Source organism: Taudactylus pleione, unplaced genomic scaffold (assembly GCF_031769625.1).
Source record: "Taudactylus pleione unplaced genomic scaffold, aTauple2 ptg000314l, whole genome shotgun sequence".
Taxonomy (NCBI): domain Eukaryota; kingdom Metazoa; phylum Chordata; class Amphibia; order Anura; family Myobatrachidae; genus Taudactylus; species Taudactylus pleione.
The window spans coordinates 11,067,365-11,086,828 of NW_028284715.1; the positions used below are offsets into that span (position 1 = coordinate 11,067,365).

The 19,464-nt window shown below is 49.2% G+C and overlaps 1 protein-coding gene across 4 annotated transcripts in view; it reads left to right on the forward strand.

Moving 5' to 3' along the window:
• Positions 1-19,464, forward strand: part of RGS22 (regulator of G protein signaling 22) — a 142,503-nt gene that overhangs the window by 31,562 nt on the left and 91,477 nt on the right. For all 4 annotated transcript variants that reach the window (XR_015869380.1, XM_088442686.1, XM_088442688.1 and 1 more), the window contains exons 11-12: positions 7,526-7,674; positions 15,302-15,398. Coding sequence is in view for 3 of the 4 variants with exons in the window: in XM_088442686.1 (XP_088298812.1) it covers positions 7,526-7,674; positions 15,302-15,398 (246 nt within the window). In the remaining variant the exon portion in view is untranslated. The remainder of the gene's footprint in view (positions 1-7,525; positions 7,675-15,301; positions 15,399-19,464) is intronic.

Sequence of the window (19,464 nt, forward strand, 5' to 3'; positions counted from 1 at the left end):
AAGAGATATGGTAAGAACTTACCTTTGTTATCTCTGTTTCTACGAAGTCCATAGGGTCCACAGGGCACCCGCCCTGACGCACCTGGCTTCATATGGGCTCTGTGACTGGTCACCGGTTTTCCGTCTCCCATTTCTGTGAGTATGGTTCTTGTGTGTTCCAGTCTTCCTTCTCTCTGTTTCGTCTCCTCCTCCGGCATGGGCTGCTTACCAACTGAGGTGCCTGTGGCTCGGGGGTGGGGTATAGGGGAGGTTGGACCCAAGTGCATCCTGGGAGCAGCTAAAAGCTTTAACTCCGTGGTGCCCGAGGATCCAGGATCCAGCTATACCCCAAGGTCACCCTGTGGACCCTATGGACTTCGTAGAAACAGAGATAACAAAGGTAAGTTCTTACCATATCTCTTGTTATTTTAAAGCTTATTTTTACATGAGGACGGGCAGACTGCTTACTGTGGCAGTCTGCCTTCTACGTGGGAGCCGCCGGGAGGGCACCGCCACGGCTACTGCAGCCTGTGTCCGGTGACCCTGAGGGGGGACCTTAAACAGTGAGTCAGCAGACTCCATGAGGATCTGCCACAACTGAAACCGGTTCCTGTCCGTGTTTCCTCATTTTCCCCCCAGCCCAGCATCCCGGCCGCAGCAGTCTGTGAGTATATCCCACCACTCCTGACTAGCTGGAGTGGTGGGCCAAAATGCTGGGCACAGGGAGATCGCGCTCTGCCGCGGCTGTCACATACAGGCTCCTTCCCCCTGCCAGTTACTAATGTGGCAGTGTCGGAGCAGCGGGCCGCTGACAGGACAGCGCGGTCCCACCATTTAACATTAAGGTGGGCGGATTAAAGCTGCTGTAGCACATCGCTAGTGCAAGGGGGCGGGGCTTAGTGTCATCGCGGTAACGCTGACTCCGGCTTAAGGAGAGCAGCTCCCAGATGTGCCGGTCCTTTTCTAAGCCATGGGCAGAGGAGGCCGCAGCTTCCATGACAGCAGCACTATGCTGACACAAGGTCTCAGCGCTGTTCATGGACCTGGGCAGCAGTGACAATAACCACGAACTTGGGTTCGGTCCGTGAGATCATGCCCCATTTTTCGGTGGCGCACCGGGTGTCACCGCGGGGAGGGACGCCACCGCCGGGCAGTCCCCTGTCAGGCTTCCTTTCTGCTCATAAGGAAAGGGTCAAGTTTTAAACAGCTATGGGGAAGGCTTCAAAGCTCAGGGCCCCTCACGATCGGCCCTGCGTGGTGCTGGTATCCTGTCACCTACTGCTGGGGGACAATTCAGTTCTCCTGTCAGGCTTCCCTTTAATAGGGGATGCAGGCTCTGTAGTATTAGTCTGAATCAGACACCTGGTTCTACGGTGTCCCAGGCGTCACTAATATCCCTTGCACTTAGTGCCTGCTTACCAGGGTAAATGGCTGAAATGCAGCTGTTAGTTGTTGCGCAGGTGCTTGTATGAAGAAACGCCGACTTTTACACTTGAGCGCGGCTATATGTTAGGCTGCTATAAGCTCTATTTAAAAGTAGGGGTGGAGAGGCCGACTTTCCGGCACCCCACCATATTGTGCCAACCAATAACTGACTCGATACTGGTAACTTTTTGGCAAAATAAATTGGTCACAGCTTTATTTTCAAAGAACACAATTACAACGAATCGCAGGGCAAGGAACAGGAAGCGGTGTGCAAGGCTCTCAAAGTTCCACTTGTTACCACCTGGGGCGTGCTTGGCCCAACCTTGTAGGCACACAACCACGCCCCCTATCACGTTTACCACCCGGGGCATGCTTTGCCCAACCTTGCAGGCATGCAACCACGCCCCCTACCACGTTTACCACTGGGGCGTGCTCGGCCCAACCTTGTAGGCACGCAACCACGCCCCCTACCACGATTTCCACCTGGGGCGTGCTCGGCCCAACCTCATTGTTCCGTATTCACGTCCCCCTACCTTTGGGACCAGCTACCATGCACATAACACCCTCACCTGGCGCGCCGCCCATATGGTCCATGCCGCATTTTGCTGGTACCAAGGCATGCGACCTACTAATTGGTGAATATGCAAGGCATTCTGACTCCCCGTGGGGACTGCAGTCACCCCTTATGCCCCCAGCTTTAAACCCCATAGCTCTCCTAGCTTGATCCCGACGGCTGCTGTCCTTATCGAAGGGTGGCTGCCGCTTTATGACCTGGTGGCATTTTTATGATATGGGACTTGCTATCCCTTTACCTCAGCCTCTTTACCGCGGCTGCGTCTCTACCAGAGGCGACTTGTTTCTACATACCGGGATATTTTGATCGGGGATTGCAGTACTTGAGACTGCTGTCCCTGCTAAATCTTCCACGCTATAGCTGTTTGCTGATTGTGACATAGCCTGCCCATGTTCCTGACCATGCTGTGCTTACTGCTACGCGACTCCAGAATCCTCTGACTGTGCCTCGCTGCGGCAGGATTTTACTTAACTCGGAACTCCTTGTGTAATGACAACACCCCGGGCTGCCCTGCTACACAGCTGAGGACTGGTACTGCCTCCTGTAATATCCCAGGCTAACACCTGTACTAATCAACTGCAGTGACAGCCCTTTTACATGCTGCAGCTTCCAACCGTAATCTCCTTCTGCATACGTTTCACTGCCTTCTCGGCCATCTCCCTTCAAGGCTCCTATCCGCACAAATAAACCTGCACCGTCATATTTGGATCAAATTGAAAATCACCCACCATGAAATGGTATCACCATTACCTAGCAATCCCCCTTGCTCCCAATCGTTTCTTGAACATTCCAGCACCTCCTTATTTGATCCCACAAGTGAAAGTAACGTACATACTCTCCTATGGTCTTACCACTCTGCCACTTTCCGTCACAATTCAGTCAAGCTAGGTGCTCAACTTTTCCCCTAACTATGATCTGTATGGTCTGTTATTCTACTGGTATCCGTCCCAACAGCGCATCTTACTAACCTGGGTGAACACTATATTGCAACAATACAATTCTGTCTCAAACTCCCCTCCAAATATGCTGCTTGAAAAACTTGTCCTCCACTTTGCTCCACTTAATGAGCCCGTACCAGTCTTGAATGAGTTTTCAACCTTCCCCAGAAACTGTACTGGCAAGGGTGACCGCTGATTTAATCCCTGCTCATTCTAAAGCCATTATCTGCTTCAATTTCTCCTGGTTTTGTCTGTTGTCCTTTGACCCCTGCTGACCACACTCCTCTTGTACCTTTATTAGGGCTGCCTTACACTACCCTATCCTGGTTGTCCTATCCCTCCTCCATCCTTGCCTTCTCTGGTTTTCTCATCCCCAGCTACTGCATTGGTTGGAGACTGCCAAGCTCCGCCCCTACCACTAACGTTATGTTAACCACCTGCCAAGTTTGGATGAAGACTCTCAGCACTGCCTCCATCGCTTAATCGAATAGCCAGCGGTCTCTAGGACCCACCAGAGCTCTTTCGGTGGCCAGAACTCCAACCTGTGCTACTGCACCTTTGCACTTCTCAGCACGTCTTTCTCCGGCGGTGCCTGCTCTGTGTGGGTGCACCTAAGACTCTCTGCTATACTGCAGCCGTAAAAAAGCCCCGCGGGCTTCCTCTGCTCCTATACCATTACCTCTGCTGCTGTGGCGCATCACACTACTGTCCACCAGGGAGTATACTCCCCCAACCCTGGGCCCTACAACTAACGTTATGTTAACTACCTGCCACGTTTGGATAGGGACTCTAAGTACTGCCTCCATCCCTTACCCGAAGAGCCAGTGGTCTCTAGGAACCCCCAGAGCTCTTATGAGGCCTGGACTCCAGCATGCGCTTCTGCGCGCTTCTCTGCACGTCTTTCTCCAGCCGCATGTGCTCTGTATGGACGTGGCCTAAGACTCTCTGCTATACTGCTGCTGTACAAAAACCTCACAGGCTCCCTCTTTGCCCAACGCCAATATTTCTGATACTGTGGAGCACCGTACTACTGGCCACCAGGGTGTATAATCCCCCTAACCCTGGGAGCATTACACATCCAGCATACCCCACTGCTCCCAGTTGCCCTTAAGGCAGTGTTCAACCGACCGAAGTATGTTGCTCTCCCCGCCACCTAGTAATAAACTATGTCTCCACTTCAATTGCCTCTTGCGCGGACTAAATACCACTCCCACATCACTGCGTAACTCCCTCACGCTAGTACTCCTGTGGACCAGAGTACTGACAATGGGCAAGTCTACTAAGTACTGTTAATATGTAGCCAGCCTAGCAGGGCCGTAACTAGGGTAGTGCAGCCTGTGCCATGGCACAGGGCACCTCAGGGCAGGGGCTGCTGTGTGGACCTGTCAGTTTTCTGTTTATTATCATTCTCACTTGTAGCTTCCTTTTATTTTATTCCCAGCATCTCCTGGCCTCCCCTATCTCTTCCCTAGCTCTTCCCCATGAGGCTATGGCCCTTTTTCGGGTGCGCATCTTATGTCACTATTTGAAAATAAGGGGGAGGAGGGGGGGGGGCGCTAATGCTCTCTCCGGCACAGGGCACCAAAAAGTCTAGTTACGGTTCTGCAGCAAAGTACCCAAACCTGCAGTGTTCTCCTGCAAGGGACTTAACTGAACTCAGCAACTGCTGTGCAAAAGACCCTGCAAGATTGCACTTCTGTTTGTGCGACCCTTTCCAAACATTGATTTGTGCCAGTCCCTTTTTTACCCCTATAATCTATTTTGAAATCAGCTGCAATACCCAAGTACTTGCCGTATTTGCTGATGCTCTGCTTTGTCGGCACCCGGCCTTGATTTAGTCCCTTTCTTTTTGCGTTAATGCTGTGCTTCTGATTGCTTAGAGCAAAAGGAATATGCTGGTGCTTACCTGTGTAAATAATAGCCAATAAATAACATATATACTCTTACTCACTCCTGTCATGCTTTACCCAGACCCCTGTGCTGTGCACCAGCTTTGTGCCTCTCGTTCGTCCTCCTTACTTGTTTACAGGACTTTCCTTGAGTGTTCTCCCCAGGACAGAAAGACTTTCCTGTAGCCTTGAAGTATTACCTGAAATAAAATTATGTCTACCAGCAAACTCATTAAATTCAAGCATAGACGCCCAAAGTTATTTACCCAAATATACAAGGAATGTTGCTTATCTTTATATATCGAATTCCCATTTTCCTACATATTGCCTAAAGTCTCAATTTGCAATGTTCTGTCCTGTTTAACATAACATCCCCACTCTTAGCATTACAACCATGAAATAACATAACACTAGCATTTTGAACATTCTTGCCATGATTCATCTCACCACTCCTATGTCCTGGATGTAGGAGAAAGGAAAGAGTTCTCTCTCCTCTGGCTGCCCCCTTTTAACCCCTGGTGCCTCCCCTTCCTGAAACCCAGCCCTGCTGCCTCTCAATGGCCTGTGAGGCTAGTAAGGTTAGAAAGGGAGGGGGGGACAGACTTACCTGCCTGCCCCCCCCGGCATCAATTTTGTTGACCCGTGGGCCGCCTGGCGGCCCTCCCCCTTATTTGGCTGCGGCTGCCATTTCTGGTGTCTTTGCTCCTGATATCCGCTTGGTAGCCTCCCGTTATGCTTATACAGTAGCCCAGCTATCTATGTTGAGCCCAGGGAGGAAGCTTCCAGATCTGGTTGGCGCGCACCCCACGTGGGCACGCCCGCCAATTCCTCCGTTAATGGACTCTCCGGGAGTCCTTACCAGCGCTGTCTACACAGAGTACTGTGTGAAGCTGGTACTGACTACACACTTCCATCACGCTGGAAGTCGTCTGTATTGTGGGGTTTTGTGCTGTGGTTTCTTTTCTGCTGTTGCCAGAGGTTGTTTGTTTTTTCCAGGCGAAGTAGACTTCGCCTGGGCTCACTGAAGGGCTCCAGTTGCTGTTTTAGCCCTCTGTTTCCAGAATGAGTTGTACTGCTGGCTGAACCTCTGTAATGAGTTGCAGTCCCAATCCTCTCGAAGCTGCCTCTGCATCATGCCCAATGGGATCTCCACTCGCTGGAAACTTCTACGATCTAACCCTTCTGCTGGTCAAAAACCCCCTGATTAGTTGGACCTCAAGAATGGTCCTGGTCAACTGTTTGGTATTTGGCTTTGGTCTTCATATATACTCTTTGTTAGAGAAGTCTGTGGACAGGATCTGCTCTGAATCGTTAGATCGGTATAATTCTACATATATCTATATGATTGTTTATGCCCGGCAGTGCTGGGATTCTACGGTCTGCGACTGTTGCACCTTCCTGTTTTAGACTCTGGTACGGTTTTTCTCGAGTTTTGTTCTCGTGTTACTGCCTTCTCCTATGGATTCTTGTTGGGGCTCTCTGCTACCAACGGTCCGGGTTGGTCTGTTTTCAGCTGAGATTACGGTGTTCGACGCTTCTCATCTGCTGTGTCCTCTAGCAGATGTATGTGGTGGAATTCCATTCGACTTACGATGTATGTGGTGGAATTTTCTGCGGCTGTTCAACAAAGAGTTCTGATTTTCTTCTGTGCTCTACGCCGCTTGATCCTCAGCTCTTGCTTTTCCATTGGACCGACAGTATGGTTCTTAGCGGTCCCTGTTTCAGTTTGGCCGCGAGGTCGGCAAGTTCTCTGTGCTTCCCACCCGGGAGGTTCGCTTTGAGACGTCCCCACTGTCTTTAGCTCCAGTGCCCCGTAGTGGATTCCAGTGTCCCTATTCCACAAGGGACACTGGACGCCCACCCAGCGCTGCCGTTTTGTTTGGTTCCTTCTATGGTTGTGTGACTGCATGTGTTCCTGCAGTGGATTCTTCTGTTCTCCTTCAGTCGGTCTTGTTCCGTTCCTGTGGACTTCTCCTTCTCCTTTTTTTCCCGTTGTCCTCCGTCTCCTCCCCATGCTCAGTTTCTTAAACTGGGGCTGATGGGGCATAGAGGGGGAGGAGACAGTCACACTTCTAAATTATTTAAAGTGCCAATCTCTACTCTACCACCGTCTATACCCCACTGTCTTTAGCTCCAGTGTCCTCTGTGGAATCGGAGAAAGGAATTTATCGGTAAGTACCAAAATCCTGTTTTTGCATGTCGCATTCTGAGACGCGTGGGTGCGCCCAGCCTGCACATAACTAGGGTCATCCCTGTACTCCCATCTCCTCATGGCATACTTATGTACCCATGCATGCATTGTCATGTTGATGTTGATTTAGCCAAATATATGCGCATGGACTAAATGACCCATATTCTTACAAAGATGGTATAATATATTAAAAGGACCTTTAGGAGACCCTGTTGAGTTAAAGAAACTTATGTCTATGAATTTCACAAATTTCATCCGATAGAAAAAAAAAATTGAATGGTACTTATTTTTTTTTTAAATAAAAAAAAAATAATATTTAGACTTCATAGCTATTATCTTGACATTCTCATATAAGCTGAATGTCCCTGGTCTTCTCTGTTATGCACTATTCTCTAACATTTATCTTTATAATAATAATTCAGCTTTTCTACTTTAATTAAATAAGCATTAAAAGAAAAAAAAATATATACATACTAGTATATATTACAGCATAATATAACACAGTGTACATTTCTGTTTCTTTGTGCAGGTCATTGAAAAGAGTCAACCCTCTCCCAAAAAGTCTAGAAGTACCTCTTCTACCAGTCTGTCTGGCAGGCTGATTTCTGCAAAATTAACACCTCAAAAGAGGCAGACAAGGAGTTTGCCTGGCAGCACCATCTATTCACCTAATATCCGGTAACAAAGAGATTTCATGCAAACAGAACTTCTTATTATAAGAGGAGAATAACCTGAAAGTATTCTGGATAGTGTAATGTGACCACTCATCAATGTATCTACAAAGGATAGACCTGAAACCTCAGAACTTCACTACAGAAAATAAATATTACTATATAATACACACAGTTACAAATATATACGACCAAACTTATTAACCTACAAACATTTACCATCTTTAGTGCTGCTAGTAATGACTGGACTCCATTACAGAGGTTTGCAAAAGTATTTAAACTCCAAGTAAAAAGTCAACAGATGTGTCTATATTACAAATTACACTTACACAGATTGTTCCAGACAGTATTCTGAACCAGACAAATCTGTTGACTGTATTAGGGGGTTGAATACTTTTGCACATTGCTGTACCTTTACACTCTCCTGATTCTCACCACCTGCGCAAAGGATCTGTTTGCACTGGAGGTAGTCGACCTCCTGGTGGGCGAGATGCTAGCGGTAATTATCCAGGCGCTGGAATCCCGACAGCAGTATGAATCCCAGCTCCAGAATCCCGACCGCCAGCATCCTGAAGGTAAGTATTAGAGTTAGGGGGAGAGTTATGTTTAGGGATAGGGGTTAGGGTTAGGCTGCGGGGGAAGGGGAGTAGGGTTAGGCTGTGGGGGGGAAGGGATAGGGTTAGGCTGCGGGAGGGGAGGGTTAGGGTTAGGCTACGGGAGGGAAGGGTTATGGTTAGGCTGCAGGAAAGGTGGGTTAGGAAGATGGTTAGGGTTAGGATACTTACCTGAGTGCGTTGGGATTGTGACTGTCGGGATGATGCTGGCGGTATTGTGACCCCCAGGATCCAGACCGTAGGGATTCCATACCCTCCATGCATCTAAAGACTGTGTACTCAGTCTTCAGTTGCATGGAGAGTATGGAATCCCGGCGGTTCCTGTTTCTTGGTAGACACATGTTGATCAGTCTATTTCTACTTCAGGGTCCATAGGGGGTCCACAGGGTTGACCTTGGGGTATAGCTGGATCTGGATCCACGGGCACCACGCAGTTAAAGCTTTGCTGCTCCCAGGATGCACTTGGGTCCGTCCTCCTCTATACCCCACCCCCGACCACAGGCACCTCAGTTTTAGTTGGTGCCCGGCCGGAGTCGGGTCACCCTGTCGCAGTGGGGCTGCAGGAGCAGCCCCTAAGCTTTATTTTAAAAGAGAAATTTTTTATTTTTTTCTACTTTTTTTACACTTTTAGAGCGGCAGCATCAGACTGTCCTTTAGGACGTCCACGCTGCCGCTCCTTCTCCCCGCTGGCGCCGCGACGCCAGTACAGCTCTGGGGATCGCGGCGGGACCCCAGAGCCTGTACTAGCCGGGCTCTGGGGACTCCCTTGACTGCTGCCGGACGCGACGGGGATCAGGTAAGCCGCGGGTCGCCGCGTGCGGCGGCCCGCGGATACTTTCTATGCAGTCAGAAGCCTCCGGTCTCTGGGGACAGACCGGAGCCGCTAGCGGCGGCAGCGGGCTCCCCCTCTATTGAGGAATACCCCGTGTGTCCGCTAGACCACCAGGGTAACAGGCTGGTAGCGAGACCGGCAACCCGGGGGTTAATTGCTAGCCAGGGGAGGCAGCCTTCCCTGTCTAGCGGCTCCTCCCCTCAGCTCAGCGCGCCTTTCAGCAAGCAGTCTGGCGTCGCTGAGCTGCTCTTATCTTACGGCCACTCCTCCTCTGAGGTCTCCGGCGGCCATCTTTACTGGCAGGCATCGCAGACTCCCAGGCAGTATCAAGTGGACCGGTCCCCCTGTGTACCTCTCCCCTGCTAAAGGACAGTGTGCACAGCGCTATAGCCCTCCCAGACACTGAATCTGGGCGGTTGATTGTAGCGGAAGGTGCAGTGAGTACTAACTTTTCTGCATTGTATGTGACTATTGCTAGTGCTGCCTGTCTGTGACTTATTCTCCTTGCTGTCAGCTTATAACTATCCCTTTCCTTCTCCTACGGCCCGGCAGGTGTGTGGGGGAAGGGCGTTTTTCTGAGACCCTCACTTATATAAATCACGTATTTGTGGGGTCAGTCACATACTGTTGTGTGCTACACAGTACCATATCTGGGCTGTTGTGTCGCATACTGGTGAGTGCGCGGGTGTTAAAACCGTAATTCCTCTGGTGATGTCTATTTCTTGTGTATTTACGGTATCATGTCTGATGAGGAGACTGAGCGCTCTGTGGCTCCTGTGCTATTTTCCTGCAGACGCTGTGCTGCTGGAGTTGATGGGGAGGACTTATCTCAGGATGGTCTGTGCGGGCGGTGCCAGCTGGTACCGGGCCCCTCCAACCCCCCTGTATCACAGGACCCTCCTTGGGCGATGTTTTCACAGGTGCTGGCGTCTATTGCGGACCGGTTATCGGTCCCATCAGCGGTCCCTTCTAGGGCGTTGCCTCAGCCCACCATCCCCCATTCCCCGGGTGTTCCACAAATATTGCGGTCTCCCCCCGGGGCCCAGACTGTGGGTCCTTACTCGGGACTGCCTGTGTATGTGCAGTCTTCCCCAGTGACGCGTCAGTCTGTAGTGCCTTTGCAGAGTTTTGCTCCGACGGCTCCTCCGCCTTGGGTGGATGTTCTCTCCAGCTCCGTACAGAGTCTGGCGGCTTCATCCTCGTTTCAGTCCATGTTGCAAGGTGATGTGCCACCAAGGGCGTCTAAACGTCCGGTTGTGAGTTCACTAGCTGCGCAGTTGTCGGACTCGGAAGTGTCCTCAGATGATGGAGAAATCCATGAGGACTCTGACTCTGATGCCATGAGGCAGGAGGTGGAAGCTAAGTCCTCCATTAATGTTCCAGCCTTAGTTAGGGCGGTGCGGGCTATCCTACATGTTGAGGATGATGCGCCGGCTCCTAGGTCGAAGTTTCCTAATTTTAAAAAGGCCAAGGTGACTTCAACTGTGTTCCCCCTGTCTGATCAATTATCGGATCATATGGCGGCGGCCTGGCAATTACCCAGTAAGAGGTTCCATCCACAGAAGAGGTTGGCGGCGAACTATCCTTTTCCTGAAGCTCATTGCAGGAAATGGGAGACTCCGCCGGCGGTGGATTCCCACGTTATCCGCTTGATCAAAAGCGCGACGCTGCCATTGCCGTCTATCTCCTCTTTGAAGGATCCCACGGACAGGAAGGTGGAGACTTGTTTAAAGTCCATTTATTCTCTTTCCGGGGCGGTGGCTCGCCCGTCCATGGCTATCTCCTGGTTGGCTAAAGCCATTGAGGCATGGGCCAATGCCTTGGAGGATACCTTTCCTGATGAGGCTCCGGATATCCAGAGAGCGTTAGTGGGACAGATGCGGGATGCAGCTTCCTATATTGGGGAAGCGTCTTTGGATGCCAGCCTGCTCACTTCTAGGGTGTCGGCTGCAGCGGTGTCTGCTCGGCGCTCCCTGTGGCTGAGGTCCTGGAGGGCTGATGCAGATTCAAAAAAGGGTCTGGAGGCCTTGCCTTTTAATGGTGATTTACTATTTGGTCCGGATTTGGACAAAATAGTGGATACTTTGGCTAAGTCCAAGTCGGCTTTCCTCCCTTCGGCCTCTGCGCCGGCTAAAGTGAGGAGCTCTGCCTTTCGGTCCTTTCGGGTTCAGGGTAAGGCCAAGGGCCAGTCCTTCCCGAGACATTCGGCGACCAAGGCCGCACCCAAGCCCAAGAAGCAAGCATGGAGTGCTCGGCGCCCTTCTTCCAAGCAGGAGGATAAGCCTGCTGCCTGATGGGACGGGCCTCTCTCTGGGGGACCCCAGAGTGGGAGGCCGACTTCTCCAATTCGCCCAGTGTTGGCACAATACCACCACGGATGCCTGGGTTCGAGAAGTAGTCTTTCAGGGGTACGCCCTGTCTTTTCGGTTCAGGCCGCCCCACCAGTTTTTCTGTACGAGTCCTTCTCTGGACAAGACCAAAGCTGGTCAGATTCAGGTAGCTATAGAATCCTTGCTACAAGCAGGGGTCATTGTTCCCGTTCCGCAGTCTCAGCGCGGGACGGGGTACTATTCTACTCTGTTTCTGGTACAGAAACCCAATGGTTCTCATCGCCCTATCCTGAATTTGAAGTCTCTGAACAGATACCTCAGAGTTCCCAAGTTCAGGATGGAAACGTTACGTTCCATCATTCTGGCGATGGAACCCGGGGATTATATGGTCTCCCTCGATATCCAGGACGCCTATCTCCATGTGCCCATAGCACCGGCACATCAGCGGTATCTGAGGTTTGCTATCCTGAACCATCACTACCAATTTCGGGCGTTGCCTTTCGGCCTTTCCACGGCTCCGAGGGTGTTCACCAAGGTGATGGCAGTTATGGCTGCCCACCTTCGGGGTCAGGGTCTACATCTGTTGCCGTACCTGGACGATCTTCTGCTGCTGGCGAGCTCCCCGGAGGTGCTTCTTCGACATCTCCACCTGACCATTGCTTGTCTTCAAGCACATGGGTGGTTGATAAATTGGGAGAAGTCCTCCCTGATTCCATCACAGCGGATGGTTCATTTGGGAGCCCTGCTGGATTCTCGTCAGCAACGGATTTTCCTGACTCCGGAGAAGGTCTCCTCCCTGCTGCTGCGGATACACAGTTGCCTGAGCAGTTGCCGCCTGTCGGTCCATTCGGCTATGAGAGTTCTGGGGTCCATGGTGTCGACATTCGACATGGTGGAATTTGCCCAGTTCCATTCCCGGCCCCTGCAGGGGCTGATTCTATCGGAATGCAACGGGTTACCTCACCGAATCCGCTCTCAGATGCTGGTGTTGTCCCCGGAGGTTCGGCAGTCTTTGGCTTGGTGGCTTCAGACAGCGCATCTGGTCGAGGGGCGCCCCTTTTGGATCCCGGACTGGGTCCTGCTCACGACGGATGCCAGTCTCCGGGGTTGGGGGGCAGTGACCGGCTCATTATCGCTTCAGGGTCGTTGGTCCGCGGAAGAAGCACTTCTCCCCATCAACATCCTGGAACTGCGGGCGGTATACAGGGCCCTGCAGTCGTCCGGCCCCGCTCTTCACGGAAGGGCGGTTCAGGTGCAGTCCGACAACGCCACCACGGTGGCGTACATCAACCACCAAGGGGGAACTCGCAGTCGGGCAGCAATGTCGGAGGTGTCTCGCATTCTTGCTTGGGCGGAGTGTCACGTTCCAGCGATCTCGGCAGTCTTCATTCCCGGACTTCCTCAGCCGTCACGACGTGCATCCCGGGGAATGGTCGCTTCACCCAGAGGTGTTTCAACTACTCGTGGACAGGTGGGGGCTGCCGGAGCTGGACTTGATGGCCTCCCGTCACAATCACAAGTTGCCCGTTTACGGGTCAAGGACAAGAGACGCAGGCGCCTGTCTGGTAGACGCTCTGTCGGTGAAATGGACGTTTCACCTGGCGTATCTGTTTCCTCCGATATCCCTGCTTCCTCGGGTTCTGCGGAAATTCAAGCAGGACGGCGGCACGCACGTGCTGGTGGCTCCGGCGTGGCCCAGACGTCCTTGGTACTCCGATCTGAGGTGCCTCTCCATCGACGCTCCGTACCTTCTCCCTCAGCGTCGGGACCTGTTGTCTCAAGGGCCCTGCCTTTACCCGGATCTGGGTCGGCTGTCTTTGACGGCGTGGCTCTTGAGACAGCCGTCTTGAGGTCTAGGGGTTTCTCCAGTTCGGTCATTGGTACCATACTTAGGGCACGCAAGCCTGCTTCCGCGCGGATTTACCACAGGGTGTGGCGCACTTATTTTCAGTGGTGTGAATCCAGAAACTATGATCCGCAGGTGTTCCGGGTTTCCAGAATCTTGGAGTTTCTTCAATCGGGTTTGGACCTCGGCTTACGCCTGGCCTCTCTGAAGGTTCATGTATCTGCTTTGTCCGTGTGGTTTCAGCGACGGATTGATACACTGCCAGATGTTCACACCTTTTTCCAAGGTGTTCTCAGAATCCAGCCTCCCTTCGTGCCTCCGGTGGCTCCTTGGGACTTGGCGGTGGTACTGCGGGTCTTGCAGGGTTCTCCTTTTGAGCCGCTTGAGTCGGTGGAGCTCAAGTGGCTGACGTTTAAGACCATTTTTCTCCTGGCAATTGCTTCTGCCAGGAGGGTGTCAGAATTGGGGGCGCTTTCCTGTCGCCCTCCTTTTCTGATTTTTCACCAGGACAGGGTGGTGCTCCGCACGCGTCCTGAGTTTTTGCCCAAAGTGGTCTCAAAGTTCCACATTAATCAGGAACTTGTTGTGCCAGCTTTTCAGTCACCTGATCTTTCTGCTGGTGAGGCTTCCTTGGATGTGGTCCGGGCACTTAGAATCTATGTGGACCGGACTGCATCGGTTAGGAAGTCGGATTCTTTGTTTGTCCTCTTCGGTTTTCACAAGAGGGGTTGGCCTGCCAACAAGCAAACGTTAGCCCGTTGGCTTCGTTCAGTTATTTGTGAAGCTTATGCACAGGAGGGTTTACCTGTGCCAGCCTCTGTTAAGGCTCATTCCACTCGTTCTGTGGGTCCCTCTTGGGCTGCTAGACGTGGCGCCTCCGCTGTTCAGCTGTGTAAGGCGGCTACTTGGTCTTCAATTCAGACGTTTTTGAGGTTCTATGCGTTTGACACCTTCGCCTCTCAGGATGCATCCTTTGGGCGCCGGGTACTCCTTTCAGCACAGGAGCGTCCCCACCCTTAGTTGAACTGCTTTGGGACATCCCCAAGGTCAACCCTGTGGACCCCCTATGGACCCTGAAGTAGAAAACAAGAGATATTGTAAGAACTTACCTTTGTTATCTCTGTTTCTACGAAGTCCATAGGGTCCACAGGGCGCCCGCCCTGACGCACCTGGCTTCAAATGGGCTGTGTGGCTGGTCACCGGTTTTCCGTCTCCCATTTCTGTGAGTATGGTTTCTTGTGTATTCCAGTCTTCCTTCTCTCTGTTTAGTCTCCTCCTCCGGCCTTAGCTGCTTACCAACTGAGGTGCCTGTGGTCGGGGGCGGGGTATAGAGGAGGACGGACAGAAGTGCATCCTGGGAGCAGCAAAGCTTTAACTGCGTGGTGCCCGTGGATCAAGATCCAGCTATACCCCAAGGTCAACCCTGTGGACCCTATGGACTTCGTAGAAACAGAGATAACAAAGGTAAGTTCTTACCATATCTCTTGTTTTGCTCCGAGTAGACCTGCCCTGTAACACATATAAGCACTTCAGCAACACCTGTTCTGAACACATACGCTGTTTAAACATCATTGATTCCTCTAAAGAATGTGGCAAACAATACAATGGAGAATACAGAGTGGAACGTCCAGCTTTCACTCTGTATACTCCATTGATCATGGAACAAGACAATAGGATATGCTGGGCTCATAATCCATCCATTGAGCACTCAGAACGCTCATGTGCACTAACAGAATAGGGAACACTATTGCAGGAGCTTCTTCCCGAGGTGTGAGTGCGCGTTTCCCGAGGTGTGAGTGCAGCCTTTCCCAAGGTGTGAGTGCGGCCTTTACCGAGGTGTGAGTGCAGCATTTCCCGAGGTGTGAGTGCAGCATTTCCCGAGGTGTGAGTGCAGCGTTTCCCGAGGTGTGAGTGCAGCGTTTCCCGAAGTGTGAGTGCAGCTGAGATGACCTCCGTTTGTAAAATCCCTTATAACAAAACCATTTTTTCTACTTTATAAACTACATGACAAGACCCAGGACCAGCTATGCATCATCTTTGTGCAAGGACTTGAAGAAGGAGAGTATAGGACCAACGCACCATCACGATGCTCTAGATGATATTATTTCAGTAAGTGCATTTTCTGCAGTCCTATTTATTAGACTATCTGGAATAATGCAAAGCTCTTTGCACAGGATATACCAATGTATTACATATTGCAAAGTGCTTATTAAGCAAAATAAGAGGTAGGCATATAACAATAAGCTGGGCACTTATACAATACATAGGTCTTATTTAATATAACATGGCCCAATGTATACACTTGCTGCAACTTATAGCAACCAAGCAGCTTGTGTAATTTTTAGTGCAGTTTATAAAATAAAAGCAAATGTCTCAGTGGGTGCTATAAGGCCACATCCGGGCACATAGCTGTGTATTAAATAAACCACAATATCTACCAGGCGTATAGTATTTACAAAGTGTGATCAAAACAGTTGATTTAGAAACGTTATTTGTTGACATGATGATATATTTTTTATTATTATACTTGTATTTAGTAAACAATCATTCAAAACAGGGATACCCATGTTTATAACCCGAATATAGCGTTATAGTCATTTGAAATTCAATACACCAATAAATCATACTCAAAGCATTTACAATATTCTTAGATAGCACAGCGTTTACCCTTTATGGCGTACTGAAGAGACATGGATTGTTTACTACCATACTGTGAGATGATTAATATCAGTTGGTTCATTGCCCAAAACAATAAGGATTTTATTTTCTGCTTTTCCAAGAATAAATGCGATTTGCTCTGTAGAGTTTACTCCAGGGGCTTCTCCAGGGTCATTTATGACATTTAAGGCCTTAAAAAAGGGTGGAGATAAAACATCCTATACAAAAGTAAACCACCTCTGGTGTGAAAGTGTGATCTACGGCAAATTGTGAATATTAAATACCTGCTTAAAGGCTGCTGGTATTGATTGAGCATTCCTGGGATATGAGACTATATAGTTCCATTACTAATAAGTAAATGTAAGGGGATTGTGTGTAAATAGTTTGAGGCTTAAAGAGCTCGCTATAAATCCTGTCTGCTTAAAGATGGATTATGTGGATCCAGAGAAGTGATGACCATCTTATTGAGATTGTGCGAAGTTAGCCAGGGTGGGAGTTCCAGCCCGGGTCAAATAGCCGCTCACTGATCCTTGGTGTGATTCCATAGCTTAGTAGCGTACGCTGCTATTCTGGTCTCGTGCCATAGCCCTGTCCCCCTGACAACTCTTCAATACAAACAGCAGTGTCAGGCTCATGACCTCATAGGATTACTTGAATATACTGGAAATAAACTTTTTGCCAGTATAAATAATTCATCCCATAGTTTAATCTGATCTCATCAATTCCTTAAACTGGATTTCGGGTCCTCCATGAAAATAAAAACATCAACATAATTTACATTAGAAATGTTTTGAAATTATCTTCACCCAGAAGTGCATGTACGTCAGGGAGGTCAGGGTTGTTTGAAAGATCAATTTTACTGGTAATATCTTTTGAATGACCTCACTTTGTTGAAAGTTAGGGTACACACTTTAGAAAATAAGCAACTTTAGCATCGGGAGAATCGGGTCAGCAGCTGCGTTATCATGTAAAATAGGCTGGGACTGTTTATAACCTGTGCTCGAGCAGAACTCAATCTGACCAAAGGTCCCCGCTGGAAATGTTTGATAAAATAATTTATGTGGACTAGTCAAATAAGAGAACGTATAATATATAATGGACAGTTATTTCACTGGAACAGCCAAGGAAACGGAGTGATGGGTTAAACGATAACTCATTCCAAGATCTCTGCAGCCTTTTTTATGGAAACGCAGGTCCAGATTATAAGGCACGCTGACTGTATAACACATACAGCCTTAGGGCAATATTCAATATGGGGCGAAAAGTCAGTTATCGGCGATAATTTATCACCGATGATGTCATTTTCGCCAGTTTCACTTATCCCCATATTCAATTTCAAAGACTTTTCACAGGTGTGAAAAGTCTTTGTTAAAAAACGGGGATAAGTTTTCACCACTGTTTAGGTGGTGAAAAAAGTGCAGACTTGGGGTTTTAGGGTGCAGAATAAAAAAAAAATAGCCTACAGCCTTTGGAATGTCCCCTTAATGTAATCTGTGTCAAAAAATGTGGAAAAAATTCCTTAGGACACCCCAAAAAAGATACTTTTATTTTGGGGGATGAAAAATAATGTTGGGGGACAAACTTTAAAACTAGCGAAATTGACTCAGGGGGGGTCCCCAAGTATACGGCTGGTGTTTTCTAGAATGCGGGTGGTAGCGGCAGGTGGATTTTTGAAGAAATTTTAAAAATGACTTTAGGGACTTAAAAGTATGCTTGCACCCATTTTCATGTACCCCAAATTTGATGGGACTATTTATTTAAAAAAAAAAAACCTAAGTGCTATTCTTCACCACTTCTTCAAAAGTCGCATTTATGCACCTGCCGTGGCTATTTAAAAACCCTGACTAACATCAGCAGCCCAAATCGGGGGTACCCATAGTGATCGCCCATGTCAGACCATCTTTTGGGGGGGGTGACAGGCTGATTTCCCCTAAAGTGACGGGACTTTACGATACTTACCTTTCCGCAGGGTCCCATTTTCGCCATGTCCTAATTGAATACGGGGATAAGCGGGCAGGCGCCCGATACTTTATCCCTGTAAAAAACAGCGATAATGGCGAAAATTCTGACCTCAGAATTTTTGCCTCAAATTGAATATGGCTCTATGACTGTAAGGCACACTATGACTATAAGGCACACTATGACTATAAGGCACACTATGACTGTAAGGCATACTATGACTGTAAGACACACTATGACTGTAAGACACACTATGACTGTAAGACACACTATGACTGTAAGGCACACTATGACTGTAAGGCGCACTATGTCTATAAGGCGCACTATGACTGTAAGGCACACTATGACTTTGAGGCACACTATGACTATAAGGCACACTATGACTGTAAGGCACACTATGACCGTGAGGCACACTATGACTAAAAGGCACACTATGACTATAAGGCACACTATGAGTGTAAGGCACACTATGACTGTAAGGTACACTGACTATAAGGCACACTATGACTATAAGGTACACTATGACTTTAAGGCACACTATGACTGTAAGGCACACTATGACTGTAAGGCGCACTATGACTGTAAGGCACACTATGACTGTAAGGTACACTATGACTATAAGGCACACTATGACTATAAGGCACACTATGACTGTAAGACACACTATGACTGTAAGGCACACTATGACTGGAAGGCACACTATGACTGGAAGGCACACTATGTCTATAAGGCACACTATGACTGTAAGGCACACTATGACTATAAGGCACACTATGACTGTAAGGCATACTATGACTGTAAGACACACTATGACTGTAAGGCACACTATGACTATAAGGCGCACTATGACTGTAAGGCGCACTATGACTATAAGGCACACTATGACTGTAAGGCGCACTATGACTGTGAGGCACACTATGACTGTGAGGCACACTATGACTGTAAGGCACACTATGAGTGTAAGGCGCACTATGACTGTAAGGCGCACTATGACTGTAAGGCACACTATGACTGGAAGGCACACTATGACTGGAAGGCACACTATGTCTATAAGGCACACTATGACTGTAAGGCACACTATGACTGTAAGGCACACTATGACTATAAGGCACACTATGACTGTAAGGCATACTATGACTGTAAGACACACTATGACTGTAAGGCACACTATGACTATAAGGCGCACTATGACTGTAAGGCGCACTATGACTATAAGGCACACTATGACTGTAAGGCGCACTATGACTATAAGGCACACTATGACTGTGAGGCACACTATGACTATAAGGCACACTATGACTGTAAGGCACACTATGAGTGTAAGGCGCACTATGACTGTAAGGCACACTATGACTGTAAGGTACACTGACTATAAGGCACACTATGACTATAAGGTACACTATGACTTTAAGGCACACTATGACTGTAAGGCACACTATGACTGTAAGGCGCACTATGACTATAAGGCACACTATGACTGTAAGGCACACTATGACTGTAAGGTACACTGACTATAAGGCACACTACGACACACTATGACTGTAAGACACACTATGAC